At 41.7% G+C, this 24,711-nt stretch overlaps 1 protein-coding gene across 1 annotated transcript; it reads left to right on the top strand.

The window, feature by feature from the left end:
- Window positions 1–3,405: 3,405 nt before the first annotated feature.
- On the top strand, window positions 3,406–19,733 carry LOC124116225. The gene is made up of 4 exons (XM_046477488.2): window positions 3,406–3,658; window positions 14,784–14,857; window positions 15,324–15,542; window positions 15,866–19,733. The coding sequence occupies exons 1-4, from the start codon at window positions 3,651–3,653 to the stop codon at window positions 16,663–16,665; spliced, it is 1,101 nt and encodes a 366-aa protein (XP_046333444.1). The 5' UTR covers window positions 3,406–3,650; the 3' UTR covers window positions 16,666–19,733.
- Window positions 19,734–24,711: the final 4,978 nt, after the last annotated feature.

The raw sequence follows: 24,711 nt of genomic DNA on the forward strand, positions 1-24,711 counted from the left end.
GACAACAGTGTTGAGATCCCTTGCCTGATAAATAATAACGAACATATAATTACGGCTGTTAACTGCCGGACGGCCAGACTAGTTGGCCGGATCATGAACCTAATAGACCGGGTATGCTTCAGGCAGGAGCCATCCAACGATTGTACATCTGACCTGCTTATCTCCTGATCCTCCTGCATGGCCGGAAGGTTTCAGAAAACTAGCAACAAACTTGGCGTGTGTGTCATCTCTCATTATCAGCGCATTTCAAAGGCAGGATATGGGATACCACTAGCATGCGATGACAATTTAATAAAATAGCATCAAGTAGTTGATCTACTGGAAACAGGGCTATTAGGTTAGACAGGCAAACCAGACAAGTTAGAAAACCTTACAGACACTAACTTGTTGTCAGTCACTACAGGTACACAGTTAGCCAACCTGATAGATATATAGTTGTTGTCAGTCACTACAGGTACACAGTTAGCCAACCTGATAGATACATAGTTGTTGTCAGTCACTACAGGTACACAGTTAGCCAACCTGATAGATATATAGTTGTTGTCAGTCACTACAGGTCCACAGTTAGCCAACCTGATAGATATATAGTTGTTGTCAGTCACTACAGGTACACAGTTAGCCAACCTGATAGATACATAGTTGCTGTCAGTCACTACAGGTACACAGTTAGCCAACCTGATAGATACATAGTTGTTGTCAGTCACTACAGGTACACAGTTAGCCAACCTGATAGATATATAGTTGTTGTCAGTCACTACAGGTACACAGTTAGCCAACCTGATAGATATATAGTTGTTGTCATGTATTACATGAACGCGGTTAGCCAACAACGTCCCTGCACTCGAAATTGTAGAACGTATAAATCATTTCACATGTGTTTTCAAATGTTGATAAAATATTTCCCTTACTCTGTAACATATCACACATCTCCAGGGACTGCACATTATAAATCTTCGTTAACCGTTTCCCGGGATATCGGGTAAACAGGAAGCGTAAGTGGCCTTTAATTTTGTATTATGTATAGGTCGGACGTTGTGTTCTAGGTGGCTCCCTGCGCAGTAGTAAAAAAATAACATAAATTGGATGAACTGTACCTGCCATTAACGAGCCATACACTGGGTTATGCATTTTCAACTGCTACGCAGCAAGAAGGAAAGTTTGTAAGTCATCATTATTCTCACCATTCTTGTGAGCTTGCCCAGATATATATGTATACTCACACGCAAAAGAAACGCAAGTCGAGTATGCAGTATACATGGGTTTTTTCAAATGTTAAGGGCTTACACAGTTTCGGGTCAATACCCAAAATGTCAGTCAATACCTGTGACCACCATTAGCATTGATCACTGCCACACATCTCCTGTACATTGAATGGATCAGACGATTTGTGAAGGCCCTAGGGATCCTCATGCACACATCCAGAGCAGCTGTACGTAGTTCATCGGCAGTTGTAGGGACTTGGCGCACATTTTGCAGACGCCTTTGAACCTCATCCCACAAGTGTTCGATGGGGTTCAGATCAGGGCTGAGGGCTGGCCACGGTAGAACACGGATGTTGTGTTGTTAGAGAAAGGCCATTGTAGCTCTGGCAACATGGGGACAAGGGTTGTCCTGCTGGAAAATGTGTTGTTGATGTTGTGCAAAAAATGGAACAACGTGGGGTCTGATCACTTCGTCGATATACCGCTGAGCAGTGACGCCAGTATGTCCGACCTTGACCAACATTCAGAAAGCACATGGGTCCAAGTCTCGCATTAAGTCCAATCCCTGCCGATATCATGACGCTAGGTCCACCCCATGGATCCCTTTCCACAACGTTTCTGTCAGCGAAACGATCACCTCGACGCCGCCAAATTCTGACTCTTCCGTCTGCATGGGAGACACAAAAGCGACTTTCATCAGAGAAGATGACACGCCTCCACTCACGATGACGCCAATTGTGATGACCCTGTGCCCACTGAAGTCGTACTTGTCGATGCCGTGGTTGGAGAACAGGACGACGTACTGGTCGGCGACATCTGAGGTTGTTGGAACGGAGACGTCGGATCACAGTGTCCCGGCTAATGTGTCGATTATGTGTTCCTATGGTCTGTCGAGCACTTTTACTTGCAGTTAGGAACGGATGTCGCTGGTGTTGACGGGTAATCTGCCGATCTTGTCGAGGTGTGGTGACCCTAGGATGACCGCTCCGAGGAAGGTCATCTGTGGTCTGTGTAGCATTGTATCGATGCAGGAGACGGTAAATTGTGGTTATGTTAACATTGAAATGAAGGGCAACATCGTGGATAGACTCTCCAGCTTCCAAACGCCCGATAGCCTGGTTTCTCTTAATTTGAGTTACGTGTGGCATTGTTGACCAAGGAGTGGTAGGTCCAAGAATTGGCCACAGTTTTATACCCACTACAGTTCGTGACAGTTCGTGCATTTTCGATTTCGCGAGAAATGGGTGCATGATACCCACATATTCATTGAAATGGTGCGTTTTGGCGATTCGTTTTTTATGTTGCGTTTTTACTCGGGGCTTTCAAAATGCAACCAAATATATTGATAACACCATCAGGCTTCACTACATGCTAAAAACTCGTATCAATTTATGGTTCCGTGTTTGTTACCTATTTGCTTAAAACCACTTGCGTTTCTTTTGCGTGTGAGTATATTTTAGTTGTACTGTCAAAGCCTATAAGGTCGACAGTCCATATGAAGAAAGAGACGATCTAACATGCCAATGAATTTTCACAGAGATGATATATGATAGGATGGGCTATGCTCTATTCAAGAGTATTGCTCTTAACTATAAATAACATCAGCCTGCATGCTCTTGAAAAGAACATAGTGCATTCTATCATATCTCATCTCTGTGAAAACTCACTGGCATGTTAAATCATTTCATTTTCTTCAAATGGAGACAGTACACTGACATTTGGTATAGCTAAAATATTTTCCAGCCAATGAAGAAGAAAATCAATAACCCATCCTTAGTCTCTGTCGATTTAAGACAGACTTTTATGAGGCAGAGTCCAACCTAAGAGAGTATGTGTACACAGTATAGTGGGTTTGTCAACCGGTGGGTTAACCGCATACTGGAACGTGGGCAGTCAAGTGTGTCCAAAGAACGTCAAAATACACCAAATGATTTATGTGTACGCTCCGACGGAGGCAAGAAGCTGACTGGCGTACACCGATGTAGTTTCATAATGCATAATGTGAGAAGATAATGGCAATCTGCACAAACAATAGGCTCAATCGATCTCCGCTGGCAAATTTCCACTGCATGTCCTTGAAACAACTAAAGAAAACTTACAAGCGCAACCTTTTTTAAACTAAACTATAACTCTGTAAGTTACCCTGCAATGACCTACGACGTTAAATGTATGTAGAATATTTAATTTTGTCCAGAACGATATGTTTGCCATGTTCGATCTGTAGCCACTGTGATCATTGTATCGACTAGATCTCACCCCGTGCCACGCAGCGACATCACGAGTAAGAGATGGTGTACACAGCACCACGTATACTGCCAGCATCAGAGTAGCTTCGTCCGGCAAGTCTAGCGCTGATATCTTTAAGGCGTACATGTGCTGCTGGCGGATATACGTAGACGCCAGGCCAGATGGCATTGTAGAAGAATGCCATAAGTACGTGAGGTAGTCATGCAAAGGTAAGACTTTGAATTACATTTTCAAACATGAACAAGGGTTTTTTGGTATTTTTCTGAAACGTGTTATACTTCTTGGGGTTACCGTTAATATAGACAGTTAATATACTTAGTACATAGTTTTATATATACTCGTGAACGCCTGTATCAAACTATTCTTGTAATTAATGCTGACACATCGTGTTAGGGGGTTACATTTGAGAAAAGATGGAAAACTGTTATGTATCTGGTCCAGGATGAATGAAGTGAATGCTACTGTTGCAAGTTAATATTAAAGTGTATATATGTATATGTATAGATACACACACACACACACACACACACACACACACACACACACACACACACACACACACACACACACACACACACACTCACTCACTCACACATATCTGTCTGTCTGTCTGTCTGTCTGTTGTGCATGTCAGTTTGTTTTTCTTATATAACAATCAGTCATGCCCTGTTACAGTGTTATCAGTAATATACTTTATACTTATTCATACCTGAATAGGTAATAATTACTATTTGTTGGTACTGCTATATGGCTGATTTATTAATGTATGTGAGTACTGGATTTATCTGGTCGGTCATCTCTTCAGATTGTACCGGCATTGTGCAGGGAACTGGGCTACCCACATATTCATTTATTTACTGAAGTAGGTATGTCCCTATGTAATGTGTTCTATCGAGGTACGAAATGTATTCAAAGAAATAACTGCAAGAAGTAATTTAAAAACCTCCATTGAACATTTTCTAACGTTTTCGTGGACAAATTGGCGAATAGTATTTCCGCATGAAATTTCAGGGTAAAGAATATAGAGAATCTCATTCAAGTGTTTTGATTTGATCTAAAAGGACAAAAGGTTGGGATTCATTTAATCATCCAAAATCATTCTTCGAACGTTTTCAGTTCGTTAGTTACAAGTAATGTCTTGAGCGTAAACTTGTACAGCTAACCAGCTTCAGTGGCAGAGGGATTAGTGTTGATATCGTTTAATTTCCCCCAAGCGTCAAATAAAGTTCAAATTGTTAATACCCATCGAGATTATATATCACGACCCAATACACCCTTTCATATGATCCCTAAATCGGGTTTTGCATTTGTGTTATTAGAACATATTGGAAACGATTTTGTCTTATGCGTTCCTGTGGTAGGTTTTGCCCTTCTCGGTGCATTGTTTGTGTCCGTTCTTGTAGACTGGGTACTGGTGGGCCCAGCTTCTGTATCTTGCGAGATCTGGACCCATTGTGGGCCAAGGGATGGGCGTCATGGCGTTCCGCTGGGTAAAGTCGGTTACATGTCGAGAACGGCGTTGTCTCGCGTTCTCGTCCATGTAGACGGATAAGGTAGAAGGTTATCAACACGTGGTTAAACGATCGGAATCCATGATTTGAGGTATGCGCCTGTCACCCATCAGATTGCTCTGCGCAAGGAGCATGTCCAACTTGCAGTCATGGGACAGGCAACCGCACATCATGACTGCTCCTGCACCAAATATGACTGTGGGACGAATGTTCCCGGGCATGGCTGGCATGTTTCTTTAACGTAAATTATTAAACAAAAGCCTTTTGAGTAGCTATCCATCTCTGAGAAATAGAGTTAGTTTGGCCTTCGCTATAGCTTCTCTTGGCTTAAGGTGATTTACGACAGACAGCGGATCTAACTGAAATTCTTGTTTTAACCGAGCTCTCACTGGGGCATGGTCTTGACATTCCAGTAACAAGTGAGCGATGGAATAAGGTTGATTGCAAGATGGGTATACCTTGTCACAGTCCTCTTTGTGACCGAGTATGAGGCGTGAGATGGCTACTTCAACTTTCATTTCATATCATCTGAGTATAAGTATGGCTTTTGATGGATCTAGGGTTGCATTTTGTTTAGCCCTCTGCCGATCTTACTTGCGTCCCTCTGGACTTTTCATCTTTGGGCTATGGAGTCTTTGATTTTGTTTTTTATCTCTAGATTACTAAAGGGAATAGGATGTATCTCCGCTTTGTCTAGAGCTAGCTTGGTCAGTGTGTCTGCTTTTTCATTTCCATGAATATCTATGTCAGACGGGATCCAACATAGCTCAACCTGTTGCCCTTGGTCCGAAAGTTTTGTATATTCGTATATTCGACTTAGCGAGTCTGACAGGATAACTGCCTTGGCTTTCGGTATGAGTTGGAGTGCATCATGAATTGCCTCCAATTCAGCAGTGAATACTGACTGACCATCAGGCAGGCGAACCGAATGAGTTTGGGATTTGGAGCTATGGATATGGATCCCGTAACCAGCCGTGTAATATAATAATTCTTGGATCCATCAGTGTTTATATGGGCCCAGCTGTCCCAGGTAGTTTGAAGTAGTGACTTCTGACGTTAAAGCAGGTCAACTGTGAGAGTTTTTTAAAGTCCAGGGAGGGTTTAAGCATTTGTAGTGACTTTTTGTAGTGTCATTACAATTCTAACTTCGGATGAGTTCACGTCCTAATATCGCAGATGGTTTTAGTGAGGGATTTTTCTCGAGCTAAAGATTCATCTCGGGTGTTTTTGCACCATGTGTCCATGCTTTTTGGTCTTCTCCTTTGGACCATACCGTGTTGTACAACTCAGTGAGTAAGCTCTTGGTTTGATCAGGTACATTTTACGTTTTTCGTTTGTTTTTGTAAAAAAAATTGTAATTTTTTTATTTTATTTTTTTTTTGGGGGGGGGTTGTTGCTTGGGCTTCTTACCCTTATGTTTCGCAATGACTCTGTGTATGTGAGCAGGCGGATCAGTGCCCAGGGAAGCCATGATTTCGTCCATGGTTTTAACCCGTGTGCGCGGACGTCGTAGAAAACAACCTGTCCTGGGCAGCCCGTGGGAGTCCAAGACCCCGGTGAGGTAACCAAAGTGTGTTTCCTAGCATAGGGAAAACCCCAATAGCAAACTTAGTACTAAACCAATACGGAAAATGTAAGTACCACAATTAAGCGCTGTGAACATACCCTATCCAACGGTACCACTAAAGATTTACAACTATATATGTACAATTAATGAGGTGGCAAAAATGACCATATATACGTGAGAAATATCTACCAGTACTAGATAATCCCGCTACTGCGCGAACAAAGTTACTAAAACATTTTCCACACATGAATAAGGTAGCAGACATATATAAGATAACATATTACAAATCAATACATAATGAAAAATATGCGATTAACCCGTTTGAGAATATGATTTACGGGTCACCAATTCTCTAACAATGAATGTAAAGACACTGCACAACGACGACCTCCGGACTTTGCCGAATGGTGACGGAAGCCGGAAAATTAAGAGAGAGGGAAGCGTTGCAGTCACTAGATCGTGACTAGACTGGTTTTACGACACTAACAACTAGTTACATAAGTAATCACAGACAACGCTAAACATCCCACTCAAGCTACTTGAAGGCTTGCGTACCACAGGGTTCCGTGCTTCGGATTGTTCGCTGCCTGTCTGGCATGACTGAAGATGAAATAGTCCAAGAACTTGTCCAACAATCTGTCACAGTTGTGAAGCGGTTTACTGTTAAGAAGGATGGTTTGAACTGACCAACACCTACCTTTTCACCTTTCCCCGTTCGAAAATTCCACAATCTATCAAAGCTGGTTATCGTAGCTACACATGCCAAGCATTAGGACATGGATCCAAGTCCTGCCATGTCTCTGCTGTTTGTTACCACTGCAGCGACTAGCACGAGAACACTGACTGCAGGAAGGATGTGAAGTGTTCAAACCTCTTCTGAAACATATCCTGTGTAGCAACGTGAATTACAGATAATGAAATTATTATTGAACAAATTCTCTCCTACCATGAAGCTAAGAAGATGGTTGTAGGTTTTACTATAACCACCTCTACCGTTTCATACTCTGATGTAGTCTCTCGTTCTCCTGAAACCACTACCACTATCGACTGCCAGACTGATCTGACATAGGTCAAGTCTGTTCAGGCACTGTGACACCTCCAAAACCAAAAGCTGTCAAAAATGTTGAGTCTCAGACCACAAAACTAGTAATTGAACCAGAACCAGAAATTCAAAGAAAGAAAATTATTGAAACAAAAGCACCAACACCAAAACCCCATCTCCTTTAGAGGTCTCAGTAGAGGTCCATGACTCCTTTGGTTCTCTGGACACGGAAGTAACGCCATCTCCTAGGAAACAAATATGAGTACCACAAAGTCTTCCTCACGTTCACGTGACATTTCTCCTGTGGAAGCACCTCCATGAATCAACAAAACATAATACAATGGAATTACAGAGGTCTTAAGAAGATTTATTTTATGAAATACAACTTTTAATTCAAGATTATAAACCGTCAGCTTTTTGTCTCCAAGAAACATACCTAAAAAACACAGATCAATTTGATTTCCGTCAATACAGGTCATACTACTCTTTACAGTTTCCGCTGTGCAGAGTTGCGTCCCTTGGGCACGCCAGAAACCTATGATTGTGGGTTCGAATCCCGGTTCGCCCCGATTATATTTCTAGGTTTGTCAGCACCACACCCGTGCTCGTGGGTTTCACCGAAGTGGTAAACGTCTGCATCACTTCGGGCTTTCCTCCCACATTAAGCTGACACGCCGCGATATAACTGGAATACTGTTAAAAGCGGCGTTAAACCAAACTCACTCACTCACTTTACAGTTTCAGGAATGTTATTGATCCTATACAACTTTTTCTGATCAATTAAATACTATTGGAGACGAAGGCATTCCTAAGTCCACTGCAAACCTTCATATATGTAAACCATGGTTTGACAATGATTGTTAACAAGATAGAAAAAAAGGAAGAAAGCTGAGAAAAGTGTCCACCGACATCCTACCATCAACAACCTAAATAATTTTTAAATCACGAGCGCCAAAGCGAGACGTACCTTTTAAAAATAAGCGTTAATCATGGAGGAACTGTGTATCTGAAATCAATGCCCGTACAGCCATGTCCAAGGTATGGAACATGATTCAAAAGATTAAGGGCAAAGGATCAAAATCTGGAGTTCACCATCTCAAAGATGGTAATACACTATTAACCACTAAATCTGAAATTGCCTTAACTTGTTGAAACTTTTACAAACCATTCCTCATCTTCCTACTATTACCCTCAATTTCCGAGATTACAAAAACAGCAGGAAAAGAAAAAAATCAATTTTGAATTCTGATAGGTGAGGACCATAACGATACATGTTCACTCCATGAATTACGTACATACTGCTCTAGGGCAATCTCATGACACTGCAGCAGGAGCCGACAACATCCACTATCAGCTCCTGAAACACTTGCCCGATTCATGTTTGGAAACTCTACTTAATATATTTGATGAATATGGACAACCGGAAATTTCCCTTCTTCGTGGCACAATGCTATTATCATTCCTTTACCAAAGCCTGGACGGAATCATACAGATTCATTCCCGTCCAATTTCATTAACCACCTGTGTTTGTAAAACCATGGTCAACAATCGATTAGTTTGGTACCTTGAGACCAATAACCTCCTGAATGACATCCAGTGTGGTTACTGAAAAAAACCAGAAGTACCATTGAATCATTTAGAATCGTCTAGAATCATTTATCCAAAATTCCATTGTCAACAAACAACATTCTGTTTCAATCTTTTTCGACCCAGAGAAGGCATATGATACAACGCTGAAATATGGTATATTAAAATATGTGCATGAACTTGGATTAAGGGGGCAGATTACCTCAGTTCATATCACAATTTTTAAACAACGGACAATTTCAAGTACGAGTGGGCTCTACCCTGTCAAAATCAGGGCGTCCCTCAAGGCCCTGTATGTCACACTTTTTAGCATCAAAATTAATAGTCTCACAAAAGTCTTGAACGATAGTGTAGATTGTTCACTTTTTGTGGATGATTTCAACAGTTCTTGTCGTGGTAAGAATATGCACACAATAGAAAGACAGTTACGGCTCTGTCTCAACAAAATTCAAATATGGGCCAACGAAAATTGCTTCAAATTTTCTAAATCCAAACAAAACTGCATTCATATTTGCCATAAATATAAACCTAACAGGAATCCAAATTTTTTTTTTAGATAGTACTCCTATCAATAAAGTAGGGGAGGCCAAATTCCTGGGCCACATATTTGACCGTCATCTCGCATTCTTACTACCAAACCAATATCTGAAGGTTTCCCTCGAACAACGCCGCATTAAACTATCACTGCAATACATAACTAAATTGCATTCAAATAAATCAAATCCAGCAACGATTGTGCTTTCAGCGCTCAATATGAAAACCTGTTTCGAAATTTGTCATACCTGGCTCCACCACTTTGAATCAAGATTTAATCACACATCACTGCAGCTTAAATATATCTACAGTAAACTACGGTTATAACGAACTCAAAGGGACTACTAATTTTAGTTCGTTATAACCGTAGTTCGTTATAAGCTTATATAAGTATAACTATAGCAAATAGTCGGGTCCAAAAAAGTAAGTTCGTTATATCCGTCAGTTCGTTATCAGCGTGTTCGTTATAACCGTAGTTTAATGTAAATATCATATTACCTTACCGACTTCTGTATACTCCTCACCCGTGAAGATTCGGGATAGAATAGGTCTTCAGCAACCCATGCTTGTCGTAAAAGGTGACTATGCTTGTCGTAAGACGCGACTTACGGGAACGGGTGGTCAGGCTCACAGACATGGTTGATGCATGTCAGCGTATCCCAATTGCGTGGATCGATGCTCATGATGTGAAAAACTGGATTGTCTGGTCCAGACTCGATTATTTACAATCGGCCGTCATGTAGCTGGAATATTGCTGAGTGCGGCGTTAAACAACAAACAAACTCTGTAATAAGCATAATCAATAAGATTGACAGAAATATTGTTCCACAGAGATAAATCGACCTTCCTTGAAAGTGTCAATATCAGGAATCACACCCAACGCACGTGTGTGGCGCTACTGTGTGAGGCAAGTGCAAACAATAGGATGTACTTTGTGGTTAGGTTTTACATACACAAACGTTCTTACAAAGGAGGTTGGGTGATGTGAAATGAGGTTTAACGTTCAACGATCATTGCACTTATTTTGCGACGTATCTGGCGTAGGATGTTTGTAGTCAACATTTATGTTTGTTCTCATACTTAGTATTAACATTTATATTTCATGATCCCTCTCTTATTTTAAGAGTATATATTTCTTGGTTGTACATGTCACTGTCAGTTTCCGTTGTTTCCTGGTATTCGGTGGCCTAAGGTCATACTGAACTGTACGCGCGATTCTGTGGAATAACACTTAAGCATGTTATTTTCATGTAGACTGACTCGTACAACTGGAAGTATACACATTTAACCTTACTTGAATACATATCATCAGTTTTATTTTCAAAGATGTTTCAGAACCGGGAGGGGAAAAGTAACATACAAACTTCATACCCCAAAATCACCCATGTCCAGTGTTTCAAATATGTTGTGCTTAACAAATATGTATGAATATATACTAATGTGCTGCCTCGTCTTAATGCATCTTTTAAATGCGTTTGGACAAGTTAGAAGAATAACGCGTGATACAACTCACCTTGCCTGCACAGCGTTCATATAGGCAATTGTGTATATAGACTTCATTACATAATCCAGTCACAGTGGATCATAGTCATACCGCATACGTGCCCACAAGTAAGACTGTGACCTGCACGCACGCACGCACGCACGCACGCACGCACGCACATACACACACACACACACACGCATACATATCAGCCACAGTCATCTCTTTTACAGGAGCAGTGGGGTAGTCTAGTGGTTAAAGCGTTCGCTCGTCACGCCAAAGACCCGGGTTCGATTCCCCACATGGGTACAATATGTGAAGCCCATTTCTGGTTTCCACCGCCGTGATATCGCTGGAATATTGCTACAAGCGGCGGCGTAAAACCATACTCACGCTCTCACTTACTCACTCACTCATATCTGTTACCCTATTTCAGGTTATTGTATCAACACAAGGAACAAACATTAAAAGTGACAAATTATATATCTTTATTTCTCATCTATGTATACGCTCATTTCACATGTTTAGGCAGATCATACAGTTATAATTGTTCAAGTGTATACTATTTCAGTTCTGCAAATAATTACTCTCCTTCTCTCACCTTCTGATATCTGTCAAAGCCAAATTGTCAAATCACTTAAAATCGTCAAACTATGGTTGCATTCACTTAGTATATGAATTATTTCTCTGATGTAACCGACACTACATCAATTGTTTCATCTTGCTTTAAGTGACACACAAGGCCAGTAAGTTAACTGAGGAAGAAATCTGCCAAAACCATGCATCAGTACTATCTACTTTCGACTTGACTCTAAAACCCGTAGACATGACCGTTCTTCATAATACGTACACAGAGAGAGATATTGCTAGGTCTAGCAAATGTACAACCAAATCCCTGTCTCAAAGATTAACCATAATCCTATATACAATCAAGGAATCACTATTTATATTCACAGAAAGTATTTGAGACAAGTGGTGTTAATACCATGTGGATTCACAAAACCACTTTGACTACAATCTCAGAAAATACCATGGTTAAAACTGTCAAAACATTTTATTTTTCAACTTTGTACATCACAATCCCACATAACAATATTAAGGGAAAACTTAATTCAGAGGTTCAGGTCAATTTGTCAAAAATGAAAGCAAATACCTTCCGTTTCATATTTGAACCTATGCATAAAGATTCAGAGTAACAAAACACTCTCGACAGCATTGTATGGCAAGAGGGGTGACTTTAACTTTCCAATAGTCAACTTTAATTTTATTTCGAGCAATATTCTAGAATATGTTCCCGTGTTTTGTCAGGTGAACAATTGACTTGCCGTTGCATGAGTTTGTGTCCCTCATAGGGCACGATACACTCAAACTTTCGTGAACACCTGCTATTTTATCTTCACTTGCATTTGTATAACAGTATTTTAAATATACAGACCAAGCCTTAACAACGTCTTTCCAAATAGGATAAGAGATCTATATAAACTGGATCTCCAAACCAAAAATCTGTTAAGTTATATAACATATGCTGGTACAAAGGTTCACCATTTTGAATTACCACTGGTATTTATTCTTTAATCCATGAAATCTTTAGAGCTTCGATAATAAACTGAAGTACAAAAGAAAGTACACACCCCACTATTCTGACAGTAAAAGAAGACGGGGCAAACTTTATTGTGATTGTAATGTTTAATGTCATTGTTGAGTCATTTTCAAACATGTATAGAATGGATTTAAAGATTTGTGGCCACATAAAACTGTTCAGTTGACAATAACGTCCATAGGCGGTCACTCATCAAAAATCACACTTGTAGAAATGATGACAGTCCCAGGTATGAAGGCCATGCGAGTGGTCTCAGTACCTCGTATGACCCCCATTTGAGTTAATGCAAGCCAGGACACGCCTTCTCATGGAAAAGGTCAACCGTCGGATGACGTCATTAGGGATCCGCTGCCACTCTTCTCGCAGAGCCTGTTCCAGCTGTGGTATGGTGGTTGGTGGCTGTGCACGTCGTCGCAACTGTCTACCGAGATGGTCCCACAGGTGTTCAATGGGTGACAAGTCCGGAGAGCGTGACGGCCAAGGCAAAAGCTGAATGTTCTGACGGTTCAGGAAGTCCATAGTGAGTCTAGCGGTGTGTGGTCGGGCGTTATCTTGCTGAAAAAGAAACCCCTGCCTTTGCCCCTGCATGAAGGGAATCACCACCGGCTGTAACACTTGGTCCCTGTACCTCTGGGCTGTCAGGGTCTGGTGGAGAATGACCAAATCCGTCTTCTGTTCGCCGCAAATGCCTCCCCAAACCATAACGCTGCCTCCGCCAAAAGGATGAACTTGTTGGACACATGCTCCAGCCAGTCGCTCGCCTCTTCGTCGGTAGACTCTCACTCTACCGTCAGCATGGTAGAGGTTGAATCGACTTTCATCGGTAAAGAGGACTCGTGACCAGTCACGACGTTGCCAGCGTCTGACTCTTCTTGCCCAGCGAAGACGGCTGATACGGTGTTGAGCGGTCAAGGTCATCCCACGGAATGGTCGATAAGCCCGGATACCGGCAGCTCGTAGTCGTCTCATGACTGTGTTCCTGCTGATGTGGTGACCTAACGCTGTCGACGCTGTTGATGCCATGGTGAGGAACCTGTTGCGCAGGTGTAATGTGCGTATGTACCGGTCTTTTGCAGGGGTCGTCACTCTCGGTCTTCCTCTTCTTGGGCGGTCGGATGTCTGGCCAGTCTGGTTGACACGACGAAGGAGTCTGATAATGGTTTGCCTGGTGCAGCCAAGGGTCCTTGCGATGTGACTGTTCGACGCCCCCACTTGGGACATTCCTACGGCTCTCTCTCGCTCTGCTGCTGTTAAACGTGGCATTTGTCTTGTGTTTTTTTCGTTGAATGTGTAATGAACGATAGAATCCACTGCCTTTTATACTGTTTCTACGCACATTGCACGTGCAAATGGAGTAAATTGCCATTTTCACAATGTGTGCTTTTGTTGCCTATCATAATGTCAAGGTTACGTTTCTGCGATATGCTCTCATTGGTTTTGTTCATTACATTACTATAGCGCCAAACATGTAACAACTTTTTCAACCATATGCGTAATATATCATATTTTAGGGGTGTGTACTTTCTTTTGTACTTCAGTTTTATTTGGCATAATTGGGACATTTATGCAACCATATTTTGAGGGAAATGACAAAGTATGCTTTGAACTTAGTCTTTTTGTGCCAGATACATTGGTAACATTTGTTTTTGAAAGCTATATACTATATAAGTTGATGGATTTGGCAGTGCCGAGAATACATGATTCAGTTTGGGCAGTGGTAGGGATTTTAGTACCTAATTTCTTCCAAGCATACTTCTAAAGTTTGTTTCAAGTTTCGTTTGTTGGACCTTTAACAATCGTTAATTTTTATTTTTTTAGTGAGAATGTTTCTCCTGTGAAATTGCTGAGAAAACATAAAATCTATTAAATAGTTCAAATCTTAGGTAAGTCGATAGGTAGTCGTAAGATATAGATATTCCAGTGGTAGTGTTACATGCTTTATTGATTTTAATGGCAAACAGATTTTTTCTATCATATCCGATGTTAGCTGTTAATGTGGTTTTTTTTCAGAGAGGACGTGGAAATGTTCTGTCGGCGTCTCCTGAGGGTGTCTCTGCTCTGGCTCCTCTGGCCCCATGTTGCTGGTACGTGACAAAGGGGTTTACTGTATTCTCGTGGATACTAGAATTGTGTCGTTAAGGCGTGTACGTTAGCATTGGTGTCAACTCACCTATCACTCTCGGGTCTGTCGGTCGGATAACGAACAGAATGAGCACAAAAAGAACCATATTCCAGTACGGATCAGGCATGGATTGAACGACGGAGTGCTGGTTTTGACAATAAAAGGTAGAACAAATCCCCAGAGAACCCCACACACACACACACACACACACACACACACACACACACACACACACACACCCCACCCCACACCCCACCCCATACTCACACACACACTATTTTGCCTGGCAGATTATTAATGTGGCGATTTGGATGGCCATCTTCAAGCATCAATCCAATGACCAATGTACAATTGGGGCCAGATATAGATACTACCTACACATGTGGAAGATCCGGTACATATTCGAACTGATGATATTTTTCTTTTAGAGTGCAGTACGGTGGTTGTGCAGTGTTCCTCGAAGGATTACGCCTACACAGAGTGCAGCGTTCCGGACCTTGACGGACAAAACCAAGTGATGGCTGTTACCATAAAGACGCAGCTGTCTTCATCAGCTTGCACCCCTGCCGTTAGTTTCGGAAACAATAAAACAAAGATGTGGGTGTCGCATGGATGCAGGGGGGAGTTCAACGTACAGTTTGGAATAGGTACATAAGACTATCTCAATAACTTTACGTCCCCCATTGGGATTCCTAGGCAGAATAGCTCTGAGGTAGCCTTGAGCCGACCGATGACGATGGCGTGATTGTCCAAGTGTAAGCGTGTTACGTGTGGTACAACGACTGGTGTGCCTCACCCAGATTGGATTATGAATAGGCCGCCGTAATATGGCTGCAATATTGTTCATTGAGATAGGGAAAAACTTTGCCGTTTATGAAAAAGATTTAGGTACTGTTTGAGACGACACATTTCAAATCAAATTCAAAACCGTTTTATTGACATTATATCAACATACATGTTATTTCTTCAGTTCAGCCAGCGTCGTCAACACAAGTCAGCACCAGCATCACATCTCGCAACGTTGTTGAGTTGAATACAATTCTACAAACAATGACGGTTGAAAAATCTTCTTCATCACAAGGGCACGAGTTATTTTCTTCATATGGACAAGTACTATCATCACAAGGGCACGAGTTGTTTTCTTCATATGGACAAGTACTATCATCATTAAGGCTCGACTTGGTGTTCTCGCAAGAACACATCACACAATCACAAGAAGACAGGTTAACGCAGACACAAACACACGCTGCGTCATCACTGAGACAAGCGCTTTCGTCGCCATTTGAGGTATTGTCCACATCGTATAACCTTTCTGCTACCGTTTCCCTTCACGGAGGTTCTACCTCAACAGGTTTCCTATCACGGACTGCATCTATCGCCCCTCTCAGGTCAGACGCGTTGTCGAGCCTGTATAGCACGACAGCACTTTCCCCTACAGATGCAACTTCCTCCTTGCCGCTGAACAATGTCGATCGCACCCCTTCTCTCGTTCCATCGCAAACAACGCTAGTCCCTCGCACTTGTTGTTGTATGAAGCGGGCTCAAACTGAGACTGGAGTGGAACGCAGTGAGTACATCAAACAGATAGTGGAGAAATTACAAGTCAACGTAGAGAATTTATCGAAGACAGTACGTAAGAAAACGAGTGCGAAGGACGATCGCCCTTCCTCCGTCAGCATTGGCTGTGTGGCAGTGGTGTTTCTGGTGTTGACGGCCCTGCTGATACTTCTCCCGGATGTGTGTACAATTTGTAAAACATATAACACATAGACGACAAACGGAAAGCGGACGGCAACTTGATATATACCAGTATACAATTTGTAGAACTAGCAACGCATACGAGAAATACATTGTGAGGTTTAACGTTGCGTCCAAGATTCATGTACTTATATAGCGACATGAAATTGATACATACCTCGATATATGTCCAAGTTGTAGAACAAGTTACACCTATAAGAAAGACATGGGAAGGGGAGGGCACCTTGATACATGTACAAGTTGTAGAACAAGTTACACTTAGAGGAAAGACATGGGAAGGGGAGGGCACCTTGATACAAGTACAAGTTGCAGAACAAGTTACACCTAGAAGTAAGACATGGGAAGGGGAGGGCGCCTTGATACATGTACAAGTTGTAGAACAAGTTACACCTAGAAGAAAGACATGGGAAGGGGAGGGCACCTTGATACATGTACAAGTTGTAGAACAAGTTACACTTAGAGGAAAGACATGGGAAGGGGAGGGCACCTTGATACAAGTACAAGTTGCAGAACAAGTTACACCAAGAAGAAAGACATGGGAAGGGGAGGGTGCCTTGATACATGTACAAGTTGTAGAACAAGTTACACCAAAGAAGAAAGACATGGGAAGGAGAGGGCACCTTGATACATGTACAGGTTGTCGAACAAGTTACACCTAGAACAAAGACATGGGAAGGGGAGGGTGCCTTGATGCATGTACAAGTTGTAGAACAAGTTACACCAAGAAGAAAGACATGGAAAGAGGAGGGTGCCTTGATACATGTACAAGTTGTAGAACAAGTTAAACCAAGAAGAAAGACTTGGGAAGGGGAGGGCACCTTGATACATGTACAAGTTGTAGAACAAGTTACACCAAGAAGAAAGACAAGGGAAGGGGAGGGTGCCTTGATACATGTACAAGTTGTAGAACAAGTGACACCAAGAAGAAAGACATGGGAAGGGGAGGGCACCTTGATACATGTACAAGTTGTAGAACAAGTTACACAAAGAAGAAAGACATGGGAAGGGGAGGGCACCTTGATACATGTACAAGTTGTAGAACAAGTTACACCTAGAACAAAGACATGGGAAGGGGAGGGTGCCTTGATGCATGTACAAGTTGTAGAACAAGTTACACCAAGAAGAAAGACATGGAAAGAGGAGGGTGCCTTGATACATGTACAAGTTGTAGAACAAGTTAAACCAAGAAGAAAGACTTGGGAAGGGGAGGGCACCTTGATACATGTACAAGTTGTAGAACAAGTTACACCAAGAAGAAAGACAAGGGAAGGGGAGGGTGCCTTGATACATGTACAAGTTGTAGAACAAGTGACACCAAGAAGAAAGACATGGAAAGAGGAGGGTGCCTTGATACATGTACAAGTTGTAGAACAAGTTACACAAAGAAGAAAGACATGGAAAGGGGAGGGTGCCTTGATGCATGTACACGTTGTAGAACAAGTTACACCAAGAAGAAAGACATGCGAAGGGGAGGGTGCCTTGATACATGTACAAGTTGTAGAACAAGTTACACTTAGAAGAAAGACATGGGAAGGGGAGGGTGCCTTGATGCATGTACAAGTTGTAGAACAAGTTACACAAAGAAGAAAGACATGGGAAGGGGAGGGCACCTTGATGCATGTACAAGTTGTAGAACAAGTTACACCAAAGAAGAAAGACATGGGAAGGGGAGGGTGCCTTGATGCATGTACAAGTTGTAGAACAAGTTACACCAAGAAGAAAGACATGGGAAGGGGAGGGCACCTTGACATATGTACATGTTGTAGAAGAAGTTACACCTATAAGAAAGACATGGGAAGGGGAGGGCACCTTGACATATGTACATGTTGTAGATGAAGTTACACCTATAAGAAAGACATGGGAAAGGGAGGGCGCCTTGACATATATACATATTGTAGAAGAAGTTACACGTAGAAGAGGGAGGAGGGCACCTGGATATACGATACTTCGAGCCTAGCTTACTCACCTCATTGCATGTGCACAATGTTACAATTGATATATTTTTTGCCTTAGCGGGAAAATATACACTGTACTGATTTATGTTGCTGGACAGGATTGCTGCGTCACACCTTTGATGATGTTCTCATTCATTGTACATATTGCGCGATCATCTCAAAATTGAGCATATTTTGTTATTCCTGTGGCTGTGAAGATAAACATACTGTGCTTTCAATGTACAGTTAGGGTACCTGCAGATCACGCGCAACTTTAGGTTCTAAATGTGAATTTAGCGCTCATCCTTGAATACTATTATTGAAGTTACTGTAACTTTGCATTTTGTAACCTGTATTTGTATATGTAGTCATTTAAAAATAGCTATCGACAATGACTGTAAAGGAAGTACTATTCTACAAATATCAGTTTACCCGGTACTGTGGCCGTCAAATCGGCTGTTTTAACCAGAGAGGCTTCAGTGATTTGATGACCCCTGATTGGCTGATAGAATCGAGTGATCTCCAAATGCATGGTAGACTGTAAGTGTATTCTCTTAAAATGTATCGATTACCACAAATGATAATAAGCGGAAAGCAGGATGTAAAAAACCCAACACATTTGCTTTCAAAAGAATCGATCCAAAAACTTGTTTTATTGGCATGCCTAGTATTGTCAGTAGATCTGTGTGAAATGGGAATCAATATTTATTATTTACACATGCCGTCAACTAAATAAGCTAATGATTTACGCAGTGCACAAAGGGAGCTTCTGTGCAGTTCTCCTGTGTGTTGTTAAATTGCTTCCATTGCGCAAGCTAACCTCAACTCAATCGAACAGCTGTTTTCTATGGATTTTGAATGTGCTTGAATTATTTTATAATGTCATATTAAAACATGTCGGGAAGATAAATTCGCTGTAGCAGGAACACTCGGGTACATGGGGTTTATGTGTCCCTCGTTAAGTTTTAAAACCTAACACGGGACGCATAAAACCCCATTTCCCCCCTTGTGATCCTGCTACAACCTATAGTGGTGTCCTTGTCTTATAACCGTTAAAGACGGTGTTATTATTTTGCAATGCCGATGTTATTAATATATTTATTAAACTTGGATGTGTGTCGCAATAAAACATACATATGCACTCAAGTGTTCGTGATGGCTCTTATTCGTGTATTATTTCATTTACTGCAGTTCTTCTTCACTCTAAATGCTACACTTAAAAAAGTGAGTGAGTGAGTTAAGTCTTATCCCGCTTTTAGCAATATTCCAGCAATATCACGACGGGGAAATGGGCTTCACACATTGTACTCATGTCGGGAATCGAACCCGGTCTTCGGCGTGAAGAGTGAACGCTTTAACCACTAGACTACCCAGCCGCCCTACACATAAAATAACACAAACCAACTAATAATATTTGACTCTGCACTCAGTTTACGTTGGGCGGTATAAACACAACTGTGTATTTTTTTTATTTCTAATACCGACCAATAGATGTTTGAATCGGAAAGTGAGTTAGTGAGTAACCGTTGTTTAACGCCGCTGTCGACGTTATTCCAGCTGCATGACGGCGGCATGTAAGTCATAAACCAGTGATTGATATTATGAGTAACTTGACACTCTGTCAGGGTACGATGACACGCAATCAACCAAATCAAGGAGCCTGAAGCTTAGTTTTCTGGGAAGTACACCCGGAATCCTGGCGGTGTCAACACTATTCACAACATGATCGATCATTGTTGTGTGCAGATCTAAATGTGTGACACGTTCTAAATATCACACAACCATAATTGCAAATGCAGCTTAGGTTCTTCAGAAACGAACGTTATGAAAGATTGTCTATCCTGCAGTGACTATCGAGCGCACGGTGTACACACCGTTAACGGTGCAAAATGAGACAAGAGGTAACATGATGTCACCTTCTATCAAAAGGTTCAGCTGAACGTGATACACGCCCATGGGTACATAATGCACAGGTATCTATATAGTTTGTTTTGACGCTCCCTAACTCTCTTAGTAGAAAACCATAATAGGTTACCTGCAGATTTAACCGAGCTGAATTGAACTTAAATTGAAAATTGATTCTTTAACCAATAATTGCAGATTATTCTAAAAATGCTAGAAGGTACTTGTCTGTAAATGCCGCGGTGCCATATAGTGACCGCCTGGACGACTGCTTCAGCCCTGACACACATATCTCCCCAAGGCAAGGGAGTTAACTGGCTATAAAAGTCCAGTTTCCACCCTTGTCGAACTAGGCTGATAACATGGAGTTATTATTGGCTGGACTAACGAGTCTATGCATAGTCCAATCAAAATCGCGCAATGAAATCGAAATCCGGTTGTAAACTGTCATGCAGATTTCGGTCGATTGCAGGAATTGCAAAGCATGTGCACCGCCAACTCGATGTCAACAGATATTTTCCAAATCTTTTCTTGTTTTTAATCAAGTTGTTCTCGTGATTTGATGCACTTAGCGGTGTTAGGCCCGTTTCATCACAATATAGGTCTTGATTGTCGATCAGATCGTCTTGACTGGGCGCCGCAATTGTGTTTGAAGCAAATGCAAGTGATACGAGAGATCAGCAATATTCCAGCTATATGACGGCGGTCTGTAAGTAATCGAGTCTGGGCCAGACAATCCAGTGATTAATATCATGAGCATCGATCCACGCAATTGGAATCGATGACCAGCATCAACCAAGTCAGCGAGCGTGACCATCCGATCCCGTTAGTCGTCTCTTACGACAAGCATAGTCGCCCTTTACGGCAAGCATGGGTTACTGAGGACCTATTCTACCCCGGATCTTCACGGGCCCCGAATGGATGAGATGGTGATGTGAGTGCCAATTTTTCTGATGGTGTATACCCCCTAGATAGACGAGAGTGTCATTTGAGTTCACACTGATCCATTGACCGGGGCAAAGATTGCCTGAAGCTACGGCACAATAATATATATGCATTACTACTGTTATTGTTTACAGATTAAAATACATGAATGCGGCAAAGAAGTTTCGGGTGATCCTGGTACAGTCAGACTGGTTAGACTCATCATCAGCTCAGGACCCGTGCCCCCTCTACACGCAGCCCAGACAGCTAATGGGACGAAGCGCTGACTAGTACCCTGGTACACTCCCAATTTCAGACAACAGATTGGGAGGTACCATAACTAAAGCACTGAGAACAATGAAGACTCGGACAACTTGGTACTTGGGATGCATATTTGCCATGTTTTTCCTGAATCTTGTCAATCACATTACTGTGAAAAGGGACAGAGAATTCAATGATATAAATGATTTTTTGGATTTATCAAAAACACAAGATCGGGTTTGTTGGCCTGGATAGGTCAGAGGCTGTATACGGACCTATACAAAAGAATTTTATATTTATCATTTTCCATGACGCCCTCTACATATTCTGGGACGTACCATGGAAAGTCCTCGATGTCAAAACCACAATCCTGGCGAAGACGGTTATAAAATGATCGAGCCACTTCATCACGCACTGTGTTTGTGCCAAAGCTGGGCATCCACTGACATTGTGTTGTACAGTCTCATTAAATTCATTGCATAATCTACATTTCATATTTTACATTTTGATGCAAAGTCACACATCGACGGTTTCGAGTGGGAAATGACTAGTTCTGAGCAGCAAACAGAAAGCCTTCTGTGTCACTTTTCAGGCCAGCCAACTTGATCCAAGCGAAGGACTCTGCGGGTTGCTGTTCGATAGCCTCGATGCAGTGGTCGTTCAGGTAGCCTCTCCTTGAAGCCTGTGCCGATTTGATATAGCACTTCGCTCGGTTGACACTCATTTCCGTACCGTCCAGCAGTACAGAACCATCAACTAATCAACATTGACAATGAGATTATATCCCACATGCTTGGCTCGTTTAAGACAACTGTGGAATGCCTTGCTTTCATCATGAGTCTTGACAAGCTGATCATCAGACAAATAAATGTGTGCCAAAGTGCACAATACAATTCTGTCATGAACAGCTTCTACGTTAATCAAACCAAGCTCTCCCATTATAATTGGTAAATATAAACGATTGAGGGAAGAGCGATGGTGGTGGAATCTATTGTCTGACATGATTCTTCGTGTGAGTTTGTCAATGACTTGAATTTCTTATTTCGCCAAGAGAATACGAAGGCCGGCTACACCACAAGTGTTTGTGGCTATGACATTATTGTAAGAGTTCATCTCTGAACTCCATATTTTCTTAAGTCTATATTTGTATTCTGCCCGAATTTTGTCTTTTATATGGGCATTCTGGAATTTGTCTCTAAGCTGCATCCCTAAGTAAGATGGTCAATTACTCCTCACCAAAGTAAACTGACCGATCCTCCCTCTTCTACCTTGCCACGTTTCAGTTGAAGAATGCTGCATTTGTCGAGTCCAAAGGACATGCCGATATCATTAAAACAATGACTCGACGGAGAATCTGTTTTTAGAGTGGATTCTCCTTTGGCAATAAGTTCAAGGTCATCCATGTAAGAGAGGTCAGTAAGGGGTGTTGGGGATCTGTGCCGATAAGATCCAGAATTACACCCTTCCTCTTTGCCAAGCAAAAGGCTTAACGTATTTAGTGACAAACAGAAAAGCAAAGTACTAAACAAAATCGCCCTGAAATATTCCTCTTCTGATAGAAATAGGTTCCGTAGTCACTTGCGAATACATGTCAAGTTGTGTTGACCAGCAATTCATTAAATGTGAAAAAAACACATCCCGTCTTCGTAAACAGAATATTCGTTCCTACATGAACAATCGTCGACCTTCGCTTAAAGATACGATCGATTCCTGAACAGTCAAATCACGTCAATATATTTACATTACCTCTTTGTCATGTCTCTTAAGATGTTTTCGAGATAATGATAAGTATGTCTTGACTCGTTATCTTAAACTGGCTGTTTCATCTAACATGGTGATGGAGATGGTGGCGGATAGACAGAGAGAGAGAAAACCATTCAATGACGTGTCACCATGACAACTATGTAGTTTGAACTGAATTGCCATTACAATTATCCCAATGCATAACGTAATAGGAAGCAGTCTGAAAGTTAGTTTGTGAGGCGCGGTATCGATACCGGTTACCGTGGTGTGATAAATCAGTGACATTCTAGAAAAGTATTCCAAAATGATGAAGTTGTACACCATCACAACTACAACACCAGGGGCATGTGCTGAAACGGTTCAACATATTTGTGGACGACAACACCATGAGTGTACAAGTGTGGACGGTCCGCGCGCAGGGATGTCTCATGTACCTGTGAACCACGGGTGGTCCAAGGAGTAACACTGTGCCGGTCACGTCGAGGATCCGGATTCCATTCTACCATTGATCAAATGCATTTGTTTGGTGTCCCCCACTGTGCTGTTGTGGTAGTGTTGCTTAATGCGGCACAAGACGTTACTCACTCCATGAAGAACCTGTTGATGGAGTCGTTGCCTGTCTGTTGAACACACAGTCTAAACAATCACGTATGATAATTGAATGGTGAATTATTGCCATCCCTTTATTCGTTGTGACTGTCATTCGGCAAGCTAGTTCATAACCAAGCTGAACCTGTCATAAGTTACTCCGGACAGATCCTTTCGTTATTGCTGTTAAGTCTTACATAATCAAGAAGAAAGAAATGGGTTACGTGATATGGATGAGAAAAGGCTTTATCATACTATCCAATACCAAAACAAAAACTTTATTTAAACCCATAACCAAGTTAGAGACAACAAACAACGAAATAATCAATAAAAATATTTAATCAATGAAACAAAATCATATTACGAAACACCATATCGTAAGTTCACCTATATCCAATGCTGAAAGATTTAAACAACCCGAAAGATCAATATAAATAATAAATGAAGATCGGAAAGGTTTTATGTCAAATCGATACATTGGCGATCGTACACGATTGATATTTGCTGTAATGGAGTACACTGAATGTGAAAATACCTAGCATCTAAGTGCTCATTATTTCGAGAAACCTTATGATAATGCAGATTGGTTGTTCACTGAGCAAACGTTGGGTTTTTTCAATTTCGGAAATTCATCAGAACACCAAATAAACAAATTCATCTGAAAGATACTAACCGATGCTCCGAGGTAATAAGAGCATGAATTGAA

This window comes from Haliotis rufescens, unplaced genomic scaffold (genome assembly GCF_023055435.1).
Source record: "Haliotis rufescens isolate VD_foot unplaced genomic scaffold, xgHalRufe1.0.p SCAF_12, whole genome shotgun sequence".
Taxonomy (NCBI): Eukaryota; Metazoa; Mollusca; class Gastropoda; order Lepetellida; family Haliotidae; genus Haliotis; species Haliotis rufescens.